We start from the raw sequence: 22,696 nt of genomic DNA, 5'->3' as shown, positions 1-22,696 counted from the left end.
CTCTAATCATTCCTGGTAGAAGTCAAGCAGTGAGGAAAGTATAGGAACACATTCTAAATACTGGGATATCATACAGGATATTGTGGCAATGCACTTGGCACAACCCCATTTGAAAATATGCGTCAGAAAGTCTGGCAGAGAAGAAACCTGTCTAGTTTTCATTTCACATGAAAATGTATGTCATTGGTTTCATATCATAGGCCCATGACTGTATAACAACTCATAATCTCTACAAACATAATAATGACTCAACAGAGAAGGGTTGCAAAGCTGTAGTCCAAACACATCTTAATTTCAGAGGTCATTAATGCTGTTAAAAAAAAAAAAAAAAAAAGAGCTTTTGCTAACCAAATAATGGAATACCCTTAATTACTTTTCAATTCCAATACGTTCCTGACACCCTGAACAACCACTTTTTTTACAGAGTGACTGCAGAAATTGCCAATAAGAACTTTCAACACTAAACTCCAAGGAATGACAAAATACTCAAAATCAATACTTACTGTAATTGAATGGTAAAGGTTCAAGAATGTTTTTAAACACAAAGGAATGAAACTATCTCTGCAAATATGTCTGCTATATGTCTGCTATATATTTTTCAAATCGGAGGACTTAGTCTGAATCAACTCCTTGACTTCCACTGCTCATCAACACATAAATGAAAAATGAAAGACAAGTTTCAAATCTATAATTTAACTGCTCCATCACCATTTTTGTTGGCATGTATTTTTTAAATGAGTTTTTCAGTTGTGTTAATTTGTATGAAAATCATTAACTAGGAGTTAGTTGCCTGTGTGACCTTATTTAGAACCTCATTTTTAAAACTTGTATATAAAATAAAAGAAATAAGAAAGGCATTTGTGACTTTTATGAGACAATTGGAAATTTTAACCCTGCCCAAGTATTTGGTGATAGCAAGAAATTTTTTAAGTTACTCTTTTAGAAGAACAGTATGATTATTTCTTAAAAGAACATGTGGATTATTTATTTCATTTAATTTTTTATCATAATCATCAAACATTTGTTGACCTTCTGCTGTATCTAGACCTCTGTGCTCCAGATGAATTATTTGATATTGGGCCATTACTGGGTGGTAATTAATCCACCTCTCTTTGAAGATCATGCCCAGCCCATTAGACTGCTTTTAATTTAAGTTCATTCTTGGACACTTGCCACTGAATTCCAAGCATTTTCAAATGATAAATTGCTCTTTATAAAGTTAATAGAGTATGTGTTAGCTGTTCTGAAATAATCCTCGTGATGGGAATATGTTATGTCAATTTGAATATCACCACCAAGGGATTTGTAGCTAACACAACATTTGGCCATAATTCTTTTTTAATATGTGCCTTTAGTTGGTATCAAAATAATGCACGTATATAGTTTTTAAAGAATCAAATAGCACGACAACGCTGAAGAAAAGCAATAGGCACTTGCTCTTTGCCCTCCTCCCAAGTCAAGGACCCAAGTACCTGTCAATGCCCTCAGGCCAAAAACCACCAGGAATGTACTTGCAATGGAACGGGTAGGACTTGTCACTTTTTTTTTTTTTCTTATTTTTTGTTTTTTTGTTTTTTAGTTTCAGGTGTACAAAACAATGTAATAGTTAGACATTTATCACTTATATCCCTTACACAGTGATAACCCCCCTCCCCCTATCTACCACCCCACTGACATCGCATACAGCCATTACATTTCCACTGTCTCTATTCCTAATGCTGTACTCCACTTCTTGTAATTATATATATATAAAATTATAGTTGACATTCATTATTGTTCGGCTTCAGCTCTACAGTGCAGTGATCAGGCATCTACATCATCCCTGAGGTGGTCTCCCTAATGAGACAAGTGTCCATTGGATACCCTACAAAATCTTTACAACATTATTGATTACATTCCCCAAATTGCTTGTCCCTCATTTCAGTAAGTGAAAACTCACAGCCGTGGGGAGTCACAGTTAAACAGTACTGAAACAGACTTATAGGATTGGACTTTAGATGCATGATTTTGGGAAAGTTTTCTGCTCTGGATTAGATTCTGTTTCACCAAAATGGGGACAGTTCTATGATTGGGTATCTCAGTAAATTGTATCTATAGGAAGAGCAGACTAAGTAGATGATAAAGTTGCAGTTATTAAGAAGCAGCCCTCACTCATATTAGCTATAATATGGAGATGTTTGGTATTTTGTGGCTAGGACAATGCTTGTATCTTGCCTGTGTTTAGATATGATTACAGAGTGGCCTTCATTTTGCCTTGATCGATCACACAGTAGCCTTGTCTGAGATAGATGTTCTGTGAAATTCTTTATGTTCAGCAGGAGAACACCAAGGCCTCACTGATAGCCTCTAGGAGCTACTGGTCTAGTTCCTAGAGGTTAGGAGTTGCTTTTCTCTCTCCTGCCTCTTTCCCCAGAGGCAATTTTTCAGAAGTTTCTTCTAGTACTTACCTCCAGATTCCTAAATATTAGTTTCTCCTTATTTTTAAATATTTGATTTATATTTAAATATCTGACTTCCTGCTATAGAAATAAGCCTTTTGCTTTCATATCCATCCTATATTCATTCTCCACATGCATGCCTCCTGTACCCATGCTGGTAATATACATATATCACTAGTTTTAGTTAAAGTAATTATCAATATTTTTATTATTATAACTATGTAAATATTATTCATAGCAGGGCTATACAGTATACTATGATTCTATGTCCTTTCCTTAAGAATTGTGTTTATCAATTGTCTCATTTTATTTCATTTGGTCAGTAACCAATAATTCTTCCCCCAAATCTCTGACAGAATTACAAAACTTCTCTTAAAATGGTTAAAACATCAGTTCGTTCTTTAGTTTCGTTTTTTCCCCCTTGTAGATGCCTTCCTGGGCCACTAAGATGACTGTTTCAGTCTTGACAAGAGCTCTCAAGGCCCATGGCTTTGCTTTGCCCTGGGATCTTCATTTTAAACATCTGATTTACCTCTCTACATTACTGGATTTTCTGTTTCCTGACATTTTTCCTTGTGTTACCCTTTTGATTTAGTCAGAGTACATCCCTTAGTAGCTTCCCAAGAAAAGATACACAGGAGGCAATTTAAATAAAAAAAAAAAGTTGCATACCTGAAAATGCCTTTTCTCTTATTGCAGAGTTAATGGTAGTTTGGGGGAACCAGAATCCTAAACTACAAAGATGTTTCCCTCAGAATATTGAAGTCACAATTCTATTTTTTGCTAGGTATTGGTATTGTGGAATCCATTACCTTCTGATTTAAAGGTGACCTTTCTTCCCTCTTTGGAGGCTATTAGGATCTCTGTCCTTGGTGTTTTGAATGTTCATGATGACATGACCATTGCACATTTTTTTTCTTTGCATGTATTGTTCTGGGCCCTTTCAATTTGGGATTTCAAGTCCTCTTTTCTGGGAATTTTTTTTATATTATTTCTTGGAGAATGTCTTTTCTCCTGTTTTCTCTCTCTAGGACTCATATTAATTGACCTTCTGGATTAAACCATTAGTATTTTTAAACTTTTTTCCCTATTGTCTCTCTGTCTTTTTGTTTGACTTTCTGGGAGATTTCCTTAACTGTTTCTTCATATCCATACACAAACTTAAAATATTTCTGTTACCATATTTTCATTTCTGTGATGAGTTCTTTCTTATTGTCTGAATACTTCCTTTTCCAGAAAATATTTTCTTATTCTGTAGGTGCATGATCTTCTCTTATCCCAGACTCTAAGAATGTTAATTATAGATTTATTTGATATTTTCTTTTCTTTCTTGTGTTGGCTTAATTTTTTTTTTCAAGTGCTTTAGTCATGTTTGCTTTACTCTCTAGCATTACAGTAGAGGCTTTCGCCAATGCCTACCCTCCTTGACTGTTATTTTATACTTAAAAGTGAGGTATTAGGGGCATGATTTGGAGGCTCTATGTAAATAGGGCTTATGACAGGTTGCTTCATTGTCGATGATCTGGCAGGGGCAGGGCAAGCTTTTGGGGGAGGGACACTAAACATCTCAGTACTGATAGGGTTTTCTCTTCCGTTGTCTGGTTACTCTAGAGAAGAAATCTCTAATCTTCTGCCTGAGAGGTTATGCTTGTTGGACTCTCTTCTTGGACCTAAGCTGAAAAATAGAATGGGACCTCACCATTTAAAATTGTGAATTTCGCTTAACCCTTACTGTTATCATGTCACCTCCTTCCATTTCTCTGTTCAGCCCAGGCCACCTGCCTTTCTGTTATACTTTCTTCATAGAGAAAATCTCTAGCTTCTGATGGGTGGGAGAAAGGGAGAGTTGCCTGGCTATTTGGGGCAGAGAGGAAAGATATAGGAATCTATCAGCTCCCAAAACTGTTTCAACAGAAACTTATTAACAACCCCAACTTTATTTTCACTTTCAGGGACACTAGATGTCTCTAATTTTTGGTACCTCCTGAAATTCTATAGCAAGAATTGGTCTATTTTCCACCTACTTTCTTTGTTTGATTAAATCATTTACAATTTTCCATCTACTTTTGGTCTCCCAAATGTTTGCTGACATCTTTTGTCCGTCACCATATCATTTATTCCCTCTGTCCTTTGGGATTTACATGCTGTTTTATCCTTTTCCATGGCATTTCAGGAGGAAGCAGAAATAGAATATGTATCTAATCTACATTGTTTAAGGAGGTTTGATTTTTGAAGTTCTAGTTTTGATTTTTACCATTTGCTCTTTAAAAACATTTTAAAATTGAGAAACACATTGAGAGTTCTGATATTTAATTTGTATTTCTTCAGTATAATAAATTATTGCAGGAAATACATACAAAACAACTACTTTTTCTTCTTCCACTTATCATTCAGTTGTTCTAAACAGATAAAAGGTGAACAGATGTTCAATAAGAGTTTTCCAATGGTGCAAAATTTGTCTGCGCGGACTGTACCCAAATCTCTGATGTAGGCAACCGCAGGAACTCAGAGAAAATAACAAAATCAGATAACAGAACAAACATTCACTCATACTTATCCGTATGTCTTTTGCTCACATCTGACATCCATCACTCCTTACCATAAATTCCATGGAAAATAGCACACTTTATTACACTTCCAAACTGTATTGTCCTCACCTCCTGTCTAACATCAGTATATTGTCCAGTCTATTGCAGAGTTTTATTTCTTCAGATTAAATAAGTGACTATCCTACTTACTTGAATTTTATCTCTATTCATTTTGTGACTTTTAATGTGAAGAACTGTTGTCTTTTCAACTACATATTGTGTGGATTCAAGACTGCATACTGATTCCCTTAATGTCGGTGGAAGCTCAGAAAAGAAGTAAAAAAGGAGAAGGTAAAGGAAAGTTCATTGCTAGTTGTAATAACTAGTAGCCATGACGAAGATGCTAATCAAATGCTAAACCCCCCAAGATGAATTTTTGCAGTGAACTTCTGTGGGTGTCACAAATCTTGACTGCAAATGCTGGTTCTTTCTGTGGCTAGTGACATCAGTTAATTGAAAACAAGACGCAGGGACAGGCATATGCTTGTTTTAACAAGTAAATGCAGTGCGGCTTGTGGTAGGTCTCACTTTGCCATTATTACATGTTCTTGGGAGCCAGATAAAGAACAAGTTCAGACTTGAGGAGAGCAAATGTCAATGAGGCTAGGAGAAATGTTTCGGGTTTTTTCCCCTGGCTTGAGAAAGAATTTTCCCACATATCTAGAAGGAAAAACAAAACAAAACAAAAAACAAAAAGAAAACCATGTATTTGCCCAGTGATTTAGCATTTCATTAACAGTTTTATTCAATACTTAAAATGTATAGAGTGTACATTCTCCACTCATCTCTCCTACTTCCAGGAAATCGTTCACCACTGACTTACTGATGATATTCAGACATGCCAATATTATTCTGACCTTTCTTCTAAATTTCTAACACATTTCAAAACACCATCCTGAGCTATTTCAAATTCAGCAACTTCAAAATTAATAAAATTATCTACTTATTAAGCCTAATGTTTTTCATAAATTTCTTAATTAATTGTTTTGCCATCTGTTCAATCACTTAAACTAAAACTTTTAGTCATATTCTACCACCGAGCAGTTCTTGTACCAGTGGCCAATAAATATTTCTGAAATAAACAAGTGGAAGGATTTTCAACGCTTTCTACTCCTCTCCCTCCGGCTGATGATTTAGCAGGTTCTATTAAATCACTTCAAATCTCCTCTCAAAGGACTCCCTTCCCTTGCCTGCACTGTCACTGCTCTTATCTCATGTGTCTCTACCGTATAACTCATCTGCATCCCTCCAGCACAGATTGGGCATGGCATATTTTAACTTGGCCCCAAAATATTTACTTTCTCTTTTTTTGTCTGCAAAACAAAATCCCAACTTCTCCTGACTCTCCATAATGATGAGACTCTTCTCTTGCCATTTCTCTGACTCATTAACTGAACCCTCCTCTAAAGCCATACTTCCCCATTTTGACCACCCTGCGTCATTTCGTGCCTCCGTGACTTTGATCACACTATTTCTTATGCTGGACTGTTTCTTCCCTTCATTGCCAAGCCTGCTCAAATTCCTGATCATCTTTTAGCTCCTAGTTCAAACATCTCCTAGACCTCTAATCAGAATGAAATGTTTCCTTCTCAGAGCTTTGCTGATACTGTTTATTCTTATTTCTGTTCTAGCTTTCAACACAGTCTAAGCTGTATTTTAATAATTTGGTCATGTGTCTGCCTCTCCAAAGTCCTAAATAGCTCTTATTCCTCAGTTAAATGCTATGGAAACTTTTCAGGATTGGCATTGAATTAAGGCCATGTCTACATTATTATTGAGAATTACACATATATTTCAGGAGTTAAAGAAAAATGTAAAATAAAATTGAACTAGAAAGTCCTTAGTATTGAGAAGAGGGTGAAAGGTGTCAAAAAAATGTGTTTTAGGATGTGATATGGATTCACATCTCCAAAAAAGATTGCCCTTTCAGTGAACAGAGAAATCACTGAAAAATAAGATTTCTCCTAGAGAATGAGCCGCGACTCTCACCCCTACCCTCGCCACCACTGCACCTTTCCTTTTTTTTTTTTTTGATTCTTCAGACCACAAGCAGCTTGAACAGCATTTAGGCCTGTGGCATTCGTTCTTTATTCTGTATTCACTAGCTTGTGTTTCCCCATTTCGTCTTGCAGGTATCAGGAGCACTAAGAACCCCAGTGCTTAAGATGAGATAAAGTGATGCCTGTGGGAGGGAAGCATTCTGGCTCCCCTTTGAAAAGCTTTCATTTTGTACCAGTAACTCTGAGAGAACCTGAGTCTGTCTGGAATGCACTGCCCTTTTCCTCTGGCTCTGTGTTCTTCCTTATTAGAAGAGGGGTATTGGAGAAGAGGAAGCAGGCTGTTCTGAGTTCCTCTTCACACCCACAGGGTCCCCCAATATCAAGCCTTGTATTGCAATGGCCTCATGTATAATGTGCCAACTGTATGAGAACTTGCTCTATCTACATTTTAATTATACATGGCGAAGAATCCTTGTTAGAGCAGAGAAAGCCACTTTTCAGGTTTGCTTTCTTTTAGTGAAGGGGCATTTTATCCAATTAGAGAGAAACTATCAAAGAGTAAATAGTCCATGTACCCATTTCAATCCCACTGCAGATGTGCCATATAGGAAGAAGGTACTAATCTCACTTACCTAACCAATGGTACTAGACTGTGCCCCAGCAAAGGAATATTTTTAAATGCTTTATTATTAAAAAATATATAAATGTGTGCTAACTAGAGAGAATTGTGAAGATCTCACATGTAACCATACCCAGGTACAACAATTATTAACTGATAGCCAATTTTATTTCAGCTATACACCACTCCCACAATCCGAGATTATTTTGATGCAATTCAGACATCAAATTATTGCATTCATATATATTTTTAAGTATTACATAAAAATCTTATTCGCAGCATTGTTCAAACAATTTACCTTTGATTAATAAACTCATCTCACTACGGAATCGGTACTTTGTTGCCTTGAAACTTGAAAAGTATATGGGGTTTCCATAGTATATTGAATGAGTAAAATTTACATGGAGAATGGGATTGTGTGAACTAACTCCATCCTTGTGATTAATCTATTCAGTACACAATGGCACCCAGGGTGCAGGAACGCCCCTCCTTTGGTCACCTAGTAACTTTTCACTGGTCAACAAGAAGCTGAATAAACTATTATGTTGTAGAAAAGTACTTGGCTAGCTGAATTGGATCCACTCCTAGATGTTAGGAGAAATAACTATCGCCAAGTTTGAATTTGCTAAACTTTTAGGCTTTGCTGGCAGGAAAGAAGCATTCCACTCTTACAGCATAAAATGGATACAGAAGACATGGGCTCAGGTAAACTAGGCCAAATGCTGAAGCAGATTTGGAGACAAAACCTGATGCTAAAGCAGGCACTCCTGGGCACTGACCATTGTCAAGGAGCTGGTGGGGCCACTTGGATAGCCACAGTGGTCTTTCTGGGTCAAGGGCTCAGTGGGGCCCTTTGTCAACTCTTGGAGCATACTGCAGGGACCCTGCACTCCACCTGTCAGCAGCTGTATGGACTGCTCGACAAGGAGAATCAATGCACTTGGACACAAGGCAAGTATTTTATTTATTCTTCCTCTAAAAAATATTGATTGGGTAGCCACTTTAAGAGGAGTTAGAAGCATACAAAGAAGGCTAAGATAGAGTCTCTGTCCACAAGGGACTAACAATATAATAGGAGAAATAAGATAAGATAAACACACAATAATGCAAGGAACATTGAGGCCAGTTGCATTAGAAACATCCAAATAAAGTATGTTCAGTCTTCAGAAGTAGGCAAGAGCCAATTTTCAGAGTGAGGATTGGGGAATTTTGTTAGAATAAATGCTGTATTTAAACTGAAGCTTAAGGAGTGAATTGGAGGTATGAGCCAGAAATTGGGAATTTTGAAAGAGCGTTCTAGGCAGAGATATTTTTGAAAGGATCCAAGACTTAGAGGTAAGAAAATGTAGGCCTACTTGGAGGCAGAACAAGTAGTGTCTTCACGTTGGAACATGACATTCTATTTTTAGACACATTTGAGTTTGAACCTATTAGTTGCAAAAACACTGGAAAGACTAGGGTGAGATGGGATGTGAAATTGGACACTTCCCCTCCACACACACACTAAGAATTTCAGGTTCTTGAGAATAGGCCCAGTTTTGGATGCAGAGAAGTACAGTTTGGCAGGAAGAATGTGGTATCTGATGAATATGATCTTAGATGACAACAGTTACTCTAGATAAGATGATGGCATCTTGAAATCCAATTCTAAATAATATAGTGTCAAGGCAAGTGGGCAGGTCTCATCAATCAGGAATCCAGGGCAGGTAATGTTAAGAAATTCAGTCTAGAGGGCAGATAGAAATCTGTCCAAAGACAGAATGACCCAGAGACCGTCAGCTAGAGCTCAGAGCCAAAATTCTAGTCTCTGCAGAGAACTAAATGTGGCCCTAGGCAACACATCATTTTCAATGAATAGTTATTCATAGAAAACTAGTTATTCATAGGATATCTATTCATAGAAAAATGATATGGATTCAGCTACCAGAACAGAAGTTCAAAATAAAGACAGGGCCTCAGGTACAAGACAAAAAAAGAAAGTTGTCAGAACTCGAAACCAAAGATAAGTCCAGACTAGTGAAAAAAATGATTTAGTGACTGTTCTAAAAACACGGAGTCATGGGGTCTTAAGTTTCATCTTCCGTAGTTTAGAATTGAATTCTAAAGATTGGAGAGTTGCTAAGCCTGCAGGAAACCATCATGTAATCCCAGCTGTGCTGAGAGGAGTAAGGAACAAACAGGAGAACGGTAAGAATGTGGCTAGAGTGAGAGATTATATCAGATCAGATCACGGGGAGAATTTACACCAGAGAAAAGAGGCTGGACTTGGTTATGTAGTCCTTGAGTAGCCACTGCAGTTTCTAATCAGAGCACCAGTATAATTAGAGCTATTCTTTGAAAGACTACTTTGACAATTCTCAAAGATCACAAGCTCAACAGGAGGAATAGTGTAAACCTAACCCAATTCTCATAACAGCAAACAAAATACTCAAAATATCATCCACAGCAGCAGAAATAACAGAGCTGTGGTATGTCTCTACCCAAGTCTCATCTGGAGTGTTTTGCTCATTTTAGGCAAATAATTATAATGGATAATTGATAAACTATAGTATATTCAAAGGAGAAAGAACAAGTCTCAAAGTTGTACCAGTTGTACTGAGGGAGATGTTGACTTCAATTGAACAATCTTATGGGGAGGTCGTAATGTCTGTCTTCAAATATTCAAACAATCTTCACAAGCAAGAGGGATTATACTTACTCTTTTTTAATATATTAAAGAACAATTTGTCTCCTATTCCTAGATGTGTTAAAAGAATGGCAGTTGTACAAATGACTTCTTCTTCAGGCGGGACATGGGCTTAAATGCCCAGTAAGAATCTTTGTAAGCTTCTAAGAGCATCTTGCCACACCTCATTACATGTCAGCAGAGAAAGATAATTTGGTTTAATTTTGTATTTATTCTTTTTATGTGTCTGTATGTGTAGAAATCGTTTCTTTCATAGACTGCCTCATGAAAATAAATGAATACTTGGGGAGCACTGCTATACTTCTAAAAAAAGAAGAAAAGAAGATGTGTAATTTATGCAGCACGCATGATGAATGTACTCCAGGGAGGACAATGTCTGCTATTCAAGATATCAAAGCAACAGACACTGCTGCAAGAAGGAAACAAAATATCTTAGAAACAGCTACTACTTCTCCCGCAAATGCAGAGGAAAGTTATTACACAAACCAGGTCCATTTAAAGAAAGATAAAACACATATGAGCTTGGAATTAGTGGAAAAAGAAAACAATACATCATTGAGTGGTACTGTAACAGGGCAAGGAGAGTCACAGGACAAAATGTTCCTAGATAATGCAGAAAATGGAGATGATAAACAAACAGAGCACGTGAGTGTTGAGAACATAAATGGCAACAGGGAAGAGATGCATGACATAATCCAGACAACAGAGAGAGAAATTCAAGGGACTTCAGAAAACCAAAGAGAAGAGATTACCACATCCTCAGTAACATGTGACATCACCAATAAATATATGAATAGTCTTCTTCCCAATGATTCAGAGAGTCTAAAGCCGAAAGATAACATAATGGAAAAGGAGTAAGTAAACGCAATGTGAGAGATACTTACACATGCCTATTTATATGTGTTTCTGTAGTTGGTATACATAATATTTATACATGAATAAAGCTGTTTTATATTTCCATTTCATATGTCCAAAAGATATTGTAAATCAATAATTCAGTTTAAGTTGCTCCCATAAGAATTTATAGGGCTGCTATTACTAATATTGTTTGTTTCCTATAGCTTTAGGAACAAACATAATAAATGTTTCTTTAAAGTAGGAAGGAATTGACTATATGAGAAAGTAGTTAAAGTGTATAATTCTCCAGAACAGGGACACTTTAAAATCACTGTTTTTTTCATTTTATACTTCCTGGGATTACTTAGTAAGGCCAAATGAGAAAGTCATGTAAAGGTCCTAGCACCATGCCACTTTGCAGATGTTTACTAACATTCCGCTAAATGTTAGTATGTTAATTTATTTCACCCCAAAAAACCCTCACTTCTCCCCTCTCTGCCATGATGTGTGATGCTCTTTCAGATGTACTATGCCATTTCAGGACAACACCACATCAATATGTGGTTGTTCATTTCATTTGAGAAACATATTAATGCTTCAGATCCTCATATTCAGAGATGACTCAAAGCTACAGCTAATGAGTCATTGCTGAGCCACGCCCTCTCACACCTCCTTTAGGTGTTTCTGAGTTACTGATTTCCTCTTTGTGGCCTCCAAACCAATTGTGCTTTGCTTGCGTATTTAAAAAGATGACTATTCATTATAATCCCTCAGGCTAGGAGGCCATCATGCCACATAAAACATGAGTGTCATAAACAAAACCTAGCCCAGAATCTGTTGTGATTCCTCCCTGAATAGCTTTTTGAACAAAAATAAAAGCCTATCTTTTCTAGTGTAATTGTCCCAGTGTGCCCAGACTCAGAAGGAAACAAAACTGGAATAAATCCATGTGACTTTTTTAGTGGCTGGATCTGATGATTTTGCTTAGGGTTAGCGGGAAATGAAAGCATTTACAGGTCTCCTCTCCCTACTTCGTTGGTCAGTCTTTTCCCAGAGAGTGTCGATATGGTTCCAGAGCATAGAAGAAGAGTCATTCTTCAGAAGTCAAATCATTCATTCTTCTAGTCATTCTGGAAGGTTGGGTCACTGTATCCTCTACTAAACCAATGTTTCTCATTTTCTAAATTACCATAATCACCATCATCAGAGAATACTCACACAGACCATTGGGCTGGGTAATTTTCTATTCCTTCTAAATTTATGGGTTCAGAATTGAAAATATAAATAAATAACCATCTACATTTTTTTTAGATTTCCATATTAAAGTGCACTATAAAATTCAAGTTACTAATAATTGAAAAATAGTTAAAATCTGATTATTCTAAAACTGAGTATCAATATTGTATTTTATATAGATCTTATTTCTCTTTGTCATTGTCTATATTTCAGTCGTTTCACTGGTTTTAAATGAGAAGTAGCAAGAAGAGGAGAAACTCAAGCTGGTATTTTTACTGTAGAGAGCTAACAGATATTGAGCACTTACTTTATGCTTACACATTTTATAAGAAATTTAAATATTTTATCTCATTCAACCTTCACTCTATTGTGTATTAGATATTAGTTTCAGTGAGTAATGGATAAAGAAACGAGGGCTTTAGAATGATTTGAGAAAGTAAGATATTATATTATAATGTCTGGGCTTTTGTGTTAAATGGTAGATGGATTCAATTATTGATACTTTCAACTTACCATCTGTGTAACTTTCAGCAAATTAAATTTTTTAAACCTAAGTTTCCTTATCTGTAAAATGGTGATGCAATAACTTCCTGACCCCATAGTGTGAGGATTAAATGAAATAATGTATAGCATAAAACCTGATCCACAGAAAGAGCTAAAATATTAGCAATTTTAATATTAATCATTGATGTTTAAGGTCAAACAAATAACAAGTGACTGATTTAAACTTTGAATTCAGATCTATAAGATTGTAAAATCTTTTGCAAAGGTGCTGGTATAAAAAGCAAGAGTAAAACAAATGGTCAAAATAAGCTTTTGGATTTATTCTTTGAGAATTGTAAATACTTTGTTTCTAATTACCTTGATTAGTCGTAAGTTCACAGTACTTTTGTACCTTTCTCTGTTTTTCTAAATGATGAACTAAACATCATCATCATTTGATGTAATGTGTTTAGACAATTCCAATACCAAGTATATATTTACTCTTCTCAAAACTTAAGAAACTATTCAGGTATTAATACTTGATTTATCAGCAATCTTCAGGTTAATATTGTGAAGTGAACAAAACTGAGGAATGAATCAACTACTTAAATAATAATGGTAATAACAATATTAATAATAATACCTAATATGTAACACCCACCATGCTCCAGGCAGATTTTTAATTACTTAACATATAATAGTTCATTTACTTCTCATGAGATTGGTTATTATTTTTATCTCCATGTTATAGTTGAATAAACTGAGGCACAGAGAGGTTGAGGATATTGCCCAAAGTCGCAGAGTCAGTAAGTGGGAGAACTAGGATTCACATGAAGTCAATGTGACCCTAGAGCTTAGGTTCTTATATATTTAGCTATATGACACATAAATAAAATAACTGTAAAACTGACATCCTTTTTTTCCCTTGCAGGTATCTTGATGTGGTAAGTGATGATACTGGCCCCCAGGTGTGTGGCTATATCACAGCACCACCACACGTTCTACAACACCTAGAATGCCGAATAACTAACAACATGAGTTCTTTCATAGTTAGTGATTATGAAGAGTTGGTCAGCAATGTCATCACTGTTGAGTGCTCCGATATGGAAAAGAGAATTCCATTTCCAATATGCATTGCAATTCCATTTACTGCACGTTACAGGGGAAATTACAGAGACATCATGGTGAAAGTGTCTGACATCAACCTTCAGTCAAGTTACCTAACCCCAAGTTCACTGGAAGGAATGAGAGGAAGTTACAAGGTTGGCAAATCATTGGTTACACCTACATTTGCTGTTTGACTCCTCTTCTAAATATTGCTTAGACTACCAGATTGTAGTGTAGGAAATGGAAGGTTGATAGATTTATGCCAGTGCATTCAACGCTTTGTTGCCATCCACAAAGATCAAAGAACAGAAATTATTGGCCAAAGTTAGGGATGGAGAACTTGGGTGTAGGACCCAGCAAATGCCATATTTTCACCTGGGAAACAAATCCACTGTCATGGTTTAATTAGCTTCACATCTTAGACTAGCTTTACACTAACATTTCTATTGTGATGGACCTAAATTTAAGAATATTAGAATCCACAGATGATAAGAGCCTTAATTTTTATCATTCATGGGTAGAGAACAGAAGTTAAAAACAAACAATTACATAACTGTGTGTTTGTGTGTGTGTATATGTCTGTGTGTGTGAAGCTTAAGGTAGTTATTAAGGCTACAAATTGTGTTTAGCCTGCATATGGAAGACAGTACACGTAGTTTTTAGGATGTGCATTGTAAAGGAAGACTGGCTGGGTTTGAAATCTGGTTCCTATACTTTCTTGCTATGGGAACCTGGGTAAATTATGTAACCTTGATATGGCTCAATCTTTTCATTTGAAAAATGAATAACTAATAGTGTCTACCCAATAGGATCATAAGATAAAATGAGATAATATTGTACACTTAAGAAGGTAAAAGAAAGCCTAAAAGTACATGTTAGAAGCTAATAAATTATTTTTCATGGTGGACTTTACTGTAATAAAATAAATTATTTTTCATTGTAGACTTTACTGTAATAATCCCGAGGTCCTCTGTGGTTCAAATTCATATGTTTTGAAGAGAGAATATACACAGTTATTAAACTTAGCATAGAGTTGATGGTGATTAAGGTTTAAGGTTCTTCTGTAGGCCACTGAAATTATTTTGAAATAACTAAACTATTTGTCTTGTCAACTTTATGTAAGTTGTCATTATTTGAAGAGGAGGACAGGGAATAAATGTAAAAAATATCCATGCATACAAGAAATTTTTTACAATGCATCTATTCCTGTTCTGGTTTGGATATTTTCTGAGTTACAAATAAAGTTATACAGTTGAATATGAAAGCTAAGGCTGTTCTACTTATTTACTCCAAGTCATGCAACTAATACATTTTCTATTTAGTCTAGGAAGCCTGTAAGTATAACAGCCGTTGATTGGGGCTTTTTAATCTTGGCCAGTCAGTGTGACTGTCAAAAAAGCAAGCACTGCTCGTAGCACATGTGCTTCTCACAAAATGGATACATAAGATAATCAAAGCAAAAACAGAAAACAAAACAACAAAAAAGAGAGCGAGAACCATCATTTACTAGAAAAAAATAAAAGCATATACTTTTTATATTCTAATGGTAGTTATCCCTATTTTTACTTAGCTCAAGAAAATTTAAATGCTGGATTCCTTCCAAATTTTTATGTGGTTCATACGACATTTAAGAATTGTAATTCTGGAGTCAGATAAACCACCATCAGGGCTCTATTCATGACACTGCCCTGCTTAAAAACCCTTCTAGTTCCGAAGCATCTGCCAAAAGTGCTGGAAGTGCGGGGCAACTACCACAGGTTCCCAGAAGACGTTCCTTTCTTACCTCTCACCATTTTCCCTCTAGCCAATTAAGAACATTCATCATACCCTGAATTTCCCAGTGACAGATTCATGCAGTGATATTGTGAAATCTTTTCGTCAGTCAGTTTTCAAATGAGAGATTATTTTGCATTGTGATTGTCCCTGAAATGTTTGTGTGTGTGTCTGCACGATTATCCACTCATGCCAGGGCGGAGCCCAGCTGCTGTTCCGGAAAGCATGCATAGATCAAATTACTTCTAAATCTTCCTTCTCATTTTAAGCTTTGGTGATTATATGAGTAGATAATTTTATTTTCATTTATGTACTCAGTTCCTTTTTATGTAATAAAAAAAGCTTGGATATGCGCCTGCATATATGCATTAAAAATTCAAATGTCATTCTATAAAAAAGAAACACAAAGGTATCTCTTTGTAGTCAACTGCTCCCAAGGCGTGGAGGAGAGAAATAGAGACAATGACTTTACTAAGTGATTGTGAATTGTCAGAAGGAAGAATTAGCTGACAGTACAGGTGCGATAGGATTTACATAAACTACTCAAATGATGAAATTTCAGTCCTCGGAATTCCTAAAACAGTGTTGAATCTTCTGGATAAAGAGTAATGTTTAAAGCAGGATAGGGTTCCAGAAGTCATTAATATTTGTTAATTGTTAAAAACACTGAATGATTGCCCATTATACTTGTACATTGTCCTTTTGGGAATTCAACTTAAATTCAAAGCTAAATAGATTTCTCTCTTTTCTGTCATGTAGTCCAAAATTGGGAAACTCCTAATTATCTGCTTCTACTTCATCTCACGAAAGAAACATCCATTTGAGGTTAATGGAATCATTCTCAGTTGTGGGAGATTCCAGGGATAGCACACAGATTATTTTTTTTCACAGCCACAAGTATGTACAGTATATGCTTCCGGAAGAGTGTATTAACTTCCTTGTTTGAATATCTTTCCATCCACACAGGGGACCTGTGCTGAAGTGAAAGTTTACAAGTTGGGGATCTTTTCTGTTGTATCTTGTTTAAAGAAAGAGTCCTTCACAGTAACAAAGAAAGGCCTTGCTCTGAAGCCAAGCATGGATTCTCGAATATCCTTAAATTACCCTCCAGGAGTTTTCAACTCACCAGTGCTTGTACAGTTAAAGGTAAGTGTGAAAACCTGGTGAGTCCCTTATGAATTTTGTGAGTCATCACATATGGTCCTAAAAGATGAAGAAGATACAAATATTTAATACAATAATAAACAAATTATTTTCTTATACTTTTAACAACCTAACATACAGCATTATCAGTGATAAAGTGAAGATTTGGAGCATATTGAGTCTCACTTTAATATAAGTTCCTGCTTTATTCGAAAGGTTTCCTAGCTAAGTTTTGTGTTGTTTTGTTTATGATATTTATTAACAAAAACATACGTTGAGTATCTATGATAGAATTGATGCCAAGCATTGAACATTCATATGATTCAAGATTTCCACCTGAGAGGATGAAAAAAGAGGCTAATATATTAAAATATTTATATTTTTGAGTATTTGGTTATATTTGTTTATAGAATAGCCCTTTATGGGAAGGATTTATTTTAAAATAATTTAATATATACAAATACTATTTGAAAGGTATATAATGATGTATCAATGTATGTTTTAGAAAATGTATTTCCTCAACATACCCCATCCTTCCAGCCTCAACTCTCTCCTGTGCTCTCGTGTTTCTCCTAGTTGTTACTTGAAGTGGTAAGCAAAGAAGGAAAGTTGGGAAAACATATAATGAATAATTAAATTTTATAAATATTTTTCAGAAACTTTGAAACTTAGGAATTATGCTAGCTTTTTATTATTATTATTATTATTATTATTATTATTATCCATTCTTATGAGAGAGGAAGCACTTAATATAGTCTTGTTTTTCTAGTTTCTAAAGATCACTTGATGTAACAATAGTTCTAATTAGAATTATGCAAAACGTCTATTTTGTTTCCTAGGTCATTTTGTTGCCTATAATTAAGAGTGTTTCTCAGTTATTTATAACAAAGGATATGGAACCTAGATTTCAGAAGGACTTTGTAACAAGGGACCAAATGCTGTGCTCTTTTATAAATTAATGCAGTGTTGATTCCAGCCAACGACGTGTAGGGAAATGTATTAAAACTATGTTCTATCAAATTTTCAGTAAATTTGTTTAGAAATGTGTTGATACTAGGCCTCTTTCACTATTAAAATAAAGGAATATGTATCTCTTTTCTTTGTTTAGGTCCTACCTGTTGACCCATCTCTGGTGGCATATTTAAAAACACAGCTAGATACTTCCTACTCCGTACTATCCACCAGCCCTTTGGTTCATGTTCAGCACCCATCAACACATCCTTTCCAGAAGCCAGTCACTGTATTCCTACCTTGTTCTCCTCACCTGGATAAAAAGAATTTGGGCTCTGAGATAGATCATAAAAGAACAGCTAGTGTCACAGCAAATAGGATTGTACCTTTATACCTCAACCGGTGAGTTAGACCCTAATACCTCTAAATGAATTGATGGTATACAAAGAAACTTAAATGATTAAAAAATGCAATCAGATGTCGTGTACTTAAATATCAATATTAAAATATTATGAAATATTTTAATATAAAAATAAAATATTGCAGATCCACAAAAGGTAATGATTTTTGCTGTGATAGGTCCAAAAGTATGCTTTGTCATACAATTGATACAAAAGAAGCAAAAGTAATCCTTGCTTTCAAAGAATTTATGGTATGATTAATTACAAAGATGTGGTATTGTGATTTTAATTGCTATATTTAAGAGTGTTCTGTTAATGTAGGAAAAAGATTAACCTTATCTTTTCCCAAACAAATTAAATTTGAGTCTATATTTTCCATATAGGTGGATTCCTTCCTCTTCTAATGTTTATACTTAAACAAAATCCCCACCAATAAAACAAACATATATATATATATATATATATATATATATATATATATATATATATATATTGAATTGCCATCCAGAAATGAAGTGCTAATGACAAATGGGGTACACCAAATAATAGTAATCCTGATCTTAATTCCTGACCTTTCATTTAATACTTATTTTATTTTCCTAATGAAAAACGTAGAAGGGAATTCTTCTATCCTCCGATTCTAAAGGGAACATTTTTTTCTTTGAAAAACCAGAAGAGGGAAAAACAACTTAATTGAAATAACTACTATTAGTTGTGAAGCTACTATATGCCAGCTTCCTTATGTATATAATCTCATCCAGTCTCCCTACCACCCCATCTTCATTTAATCAGTGAGAAGACTGAAATTGACAACTTGTACAACCACCGATACCTACCAACGGGTACAACCTTGGTGTGGACTCATATAGTTCTATTTCTAATCCTGACTCTGTGTAGCCAACATTTATTTAGTTTGAGGCTATAAGGCTAGAGATTGAGAAGTGGATCACTTGTTCTTTGCACTGTTTGCAATTTAGAACGCTGGCAATAGTAGAATGTTGGGTTGTGGCTGAGAGAAGAAATCAACCTTTCCCTAGTGTTTGATTAAGTGAGAGAGAACACAGAAATATAGACATGATCCAGTTATATATAGTGTTGCTACTTGCAATAATATATATATTATATTCCCAAGTAGCAACTTAGTTAACCCATGTACCTGTATATCATGGTAAAGTAAGATTTCAAACCAGGCATATCCTGGAGGTTCCAATTTAAAATGTAATGCAATATTACAGAAAGATACACTTGAAACCTATATAATTTTACTAACCAATGTCACCCCAAAAAATTTTAAAAAATAAAATGTATCAGTGTAATAGATTAAGATATTATCTTTTAAATATCTTCTAAAATACATATACATCTCTCTCTCTCTCTCTCTCTATATATATATATAGATAGATAGATAGATAGATAGACAGATAGATAGATAGATATACGTATATATATACGTATATATATATATCTATATATAGATATATATAGATATAGATATACACACACATACATACACATACATACACCAGGGGTACCAAAAAATGTATACAATTGGACACTTTGGTCAGCGTTGCTCAAGCAGTAGTTCGCTGTAATCAGAAGTGTCTGGACGCTGATGGTAACCATTTTGAGCACCTCTTGTAATTGCAGAAGTCAAACTTGACTAGTATTCATCTTTTATTATTGGCATATATCAAATATTACAATTTTAATACAGTTTTTCTTTCTTAAAATGTGTATACATTTTTTTTTGTCATCCTCTGTATATATTTTAAAGATAAGAACTTAACCTGAAATATTGATTCTGACTGGTAGCCTGTTGCTAGTATTTTTACTGTCTGTAGGGTGGATAGCAAAGGATTAATAAAAGTAATTTGTGACTGACATGTACTTAACATTATAAAACAAAGCAACTTCACTTGCCAAAAAGATGATAGAGGTAACAATTTGCCTGTCCCTATTACTTGATCCCATAGTCTATATATACCAATGAGAATATAAATTTATCTCTGTAATATACAGATAATGTTTTTTGGAAGGGATCATATCAGTGTTCCTTTATCCCTCCTTTGTTTTATTTCCACAACCCTCATAAACAACAGAGCAGAAAGTAGAGAGAAACTGGAGGCAGCATATGGCATTTTCAAAAATGAAATTTCCACAAGCATAAGGATAAAGGTAGAGGCAATAAGAGTCCTAATAGCAATGCGTGCACATTTTCATACCTTCAGTTGATTCAAAGCACTGGAAATCCAGTTAGCACAGGTCGGAGAAGGTTACCTCAGTCCAGAAATGGCTGACAACTAAAACTTGGTTTAGAAATTATTCACAAGGATCTGCCCTCCAAATCTGAGAAATTCAAATGGCTACTGAACTAAAAGCAGATAAACAAATAAATATGCATTTAAGGATAAGGAAAAAAACAAAATTCTACCTGGTGTCTTAAGGAAATAAAAAACAAAACTATCAATACTAAGATTTTAAAAGAAGAACAAAAACAACAAAAAACAAACTACACAAATAAAGAAAGAAAGCAAATAAAGAAAGATAGCATTATCCTGACATTTCACAGCAATCTGAATAATGAGAAGAATAATTACCCGGAAAATACTATAGATATCTATTTTGCAAGTTTAGAAGTATCAAGTAAATAAAATTTCCAGAAACAGAAAGCCATCAGAATTGACTAGGAAAAGATGAAAGGACAACAGGATGAGATACAAAGATAAGCTAAGATGAAGAGGGACCAAGGTATGATAAGAAATCATTTGAAGTGATATCACCTAATAATTATAGGTGTCATCAAAGAAGAAATCAAAACAACCGTAAAAGGATTAATCAAAGGCACAGTTGAACTTAATTTTCTGATGTTGATTAAAACCTTGAGTTAGAAAGTACTAAATGATTACGAGACAAAATGTATGAAAAAACATATTTAGACATAATATAGAAAATTAAAATGTATGTTTAAATAAAACATAATTCTATAAGCATCCATTTAGGAGAAACAGATTAAGTAAAAAGGAATAAAATCAGTCTAGCCTCAGTCTCATTCTTTGCAGCACTAAATATGGGGGGGGGGAGGAATGTACTAAAACCTTCAAAGTTTTGAAGGGAAGATGTTGTAGAATTATGGTTATTACCCAAAGAAGGAGATTTTTAAAAAGAAAATACAAGTGCTTACAAAAATGTACTACTTACATGTTCTTAACAAAATAAATAAATAGATAAAATTAATGAGCTGCGCTGAAAAACTAAAATTTAAGAAATTTTTTAAAAATTGGGTATCATAAATAATATAAAAGCAAAAAGAAAAAGTTTATGTGGCAAAGATATAACAGAAAGAAAACAGAATGATGACATTTTAAAAAGATGATATAAATAAAGATGATATAAATCATCAATTATATTAAATATAAGTGGGTTAAACATAACTTACACTGTCGTCCACCTTAATCTTAATCTTCATAAATTTTAAATATTTTATATGCTGTATTTGGGGTATTTTTTTTAGATTTATTATATATGTTATCGATTTTCACATTAGTTGTTTAAACTGTTCATTTCAATCACTGTATTTCTCATTTCTAAAAGGCTATTGCTGTATTTTTAAAATCTTTTTTCCAAGTTCCTCAGTTTTTCCATATGGTTTCTATATCTTCCTTTATTCCTATAATCATTGCAAACATACTCATTTTATGGTCTCATTCAGATTATTCTATCATGTATGAGCATGATGTTTACAATCATGTCTATTAACATGGTGTAATCTAGTGCATTGTTTACCATGCTAATTCTGTTCTATGAATTTTACCTTTAGAAATTCACTTCTAAGGACTGATTATAATGTTTGATCAGATCAATTTTTCTTCTCCCTTTCCCTCCAACCTAGAGCAGCTTTTGTGTGCTTCTTTCTTGTTTTTTTGAGCTGATGTTCAAAGAGATTTAGATTGGTTTTGTGATGTCGCATTTCGTGGACAATGCTGTCCTTTTGGGATTTCAGTTTTATGACTGTATCTAATATGCCTGAATATATGTTAAGCTCCAGCCCCCACATACCTGGTGTGTGTGCATGGTTGGTGGGGCAGTGGGGGCTGACAGAGGGTAGGAATAGAATCAGTTCCTCTTGTTCCCTAGGGAGAGAAGAGCATTCTAGCTTTTTGAGATTTTTTTTTTCTTTTCCAGATAGAGGATTCCCCCCCCACCCCAGCTTTTGAATTCCTCTAATGAGTGTGTGTGTGTGTGTGTGTGTGTGTGTGTGTGAATGAGTGTGTGTGTGTGACATTTTGTCTCACGTTCCTATGTGGTGAGAAGGTGGTCATTTGTCACCACTTCACTTGGTCAAAAAGTGCCAATTTCTTTTTTCCTCTCCATTTCTTTGCCTTGTTGTAGAATTATGGTTATTACCCAACAAAGGAGATTTTTTAGCACTATTTT

The 22,696-nt window shown here is 34.8% G+C and overlaps 1 protein-coding gene across 1 annotated transcript in view; it reads left to right on the top strand.

Moving 5' to 3' along the window:
- The first annotated feature begins 8,251 nt into the window (after positions 1-8,251).
- Positions 8,252-22,696, top strand: part of DTHD1 (death domain containing 1) — a 59,948-nt gene continuing 45,503 nt past the window's right edge. The window contains exons 1-5 of the mRNA XM_019741900.3: positions 8,252-8,596; positions 10,570-11,185; positions 13,819-14,149; positions 16,734-16,913; positions 18,019-18,263. Of these exons, the coding sequence (XP_019597459.3) occupies positions 8,326-8,596; positions 10,570-11,185; positions 13,819-14,149; positions 16,734-16,913; positions 18,019-18,263 (1,643 nt within the window). The 5' untranslated portion in view covers positions 8,252-8,325. The remainder of the gene's footprint in view (positions 8,597-10,569; positions 11,186-13,818; positions 14,150-16,733; positions 16,914-18,018; positions 18,264-22,696) is intronic.

The sequence above is a fragment of the Rhinolophus sinicus genome, chromosome 1 (assembly GCF_057876585.1).
Source record: "Rhinolophus sinicus isolate RSI-liver-muscle chromosome 1, RSI-T2T, whole genome shotgun sequence".
Taxonomy (NCBI): Eukaryota; Metazoa; Chordata; class Mammalia; order Chiroptera; family Rhinolophidae; genus Rhinolophus; species Rhinolophus sinicus.
The sequence above is the reverse complement of the archived record's forward strand: the minus strand, read 5'-3'. Positions and strand labels throughout refer to the sequence as shown.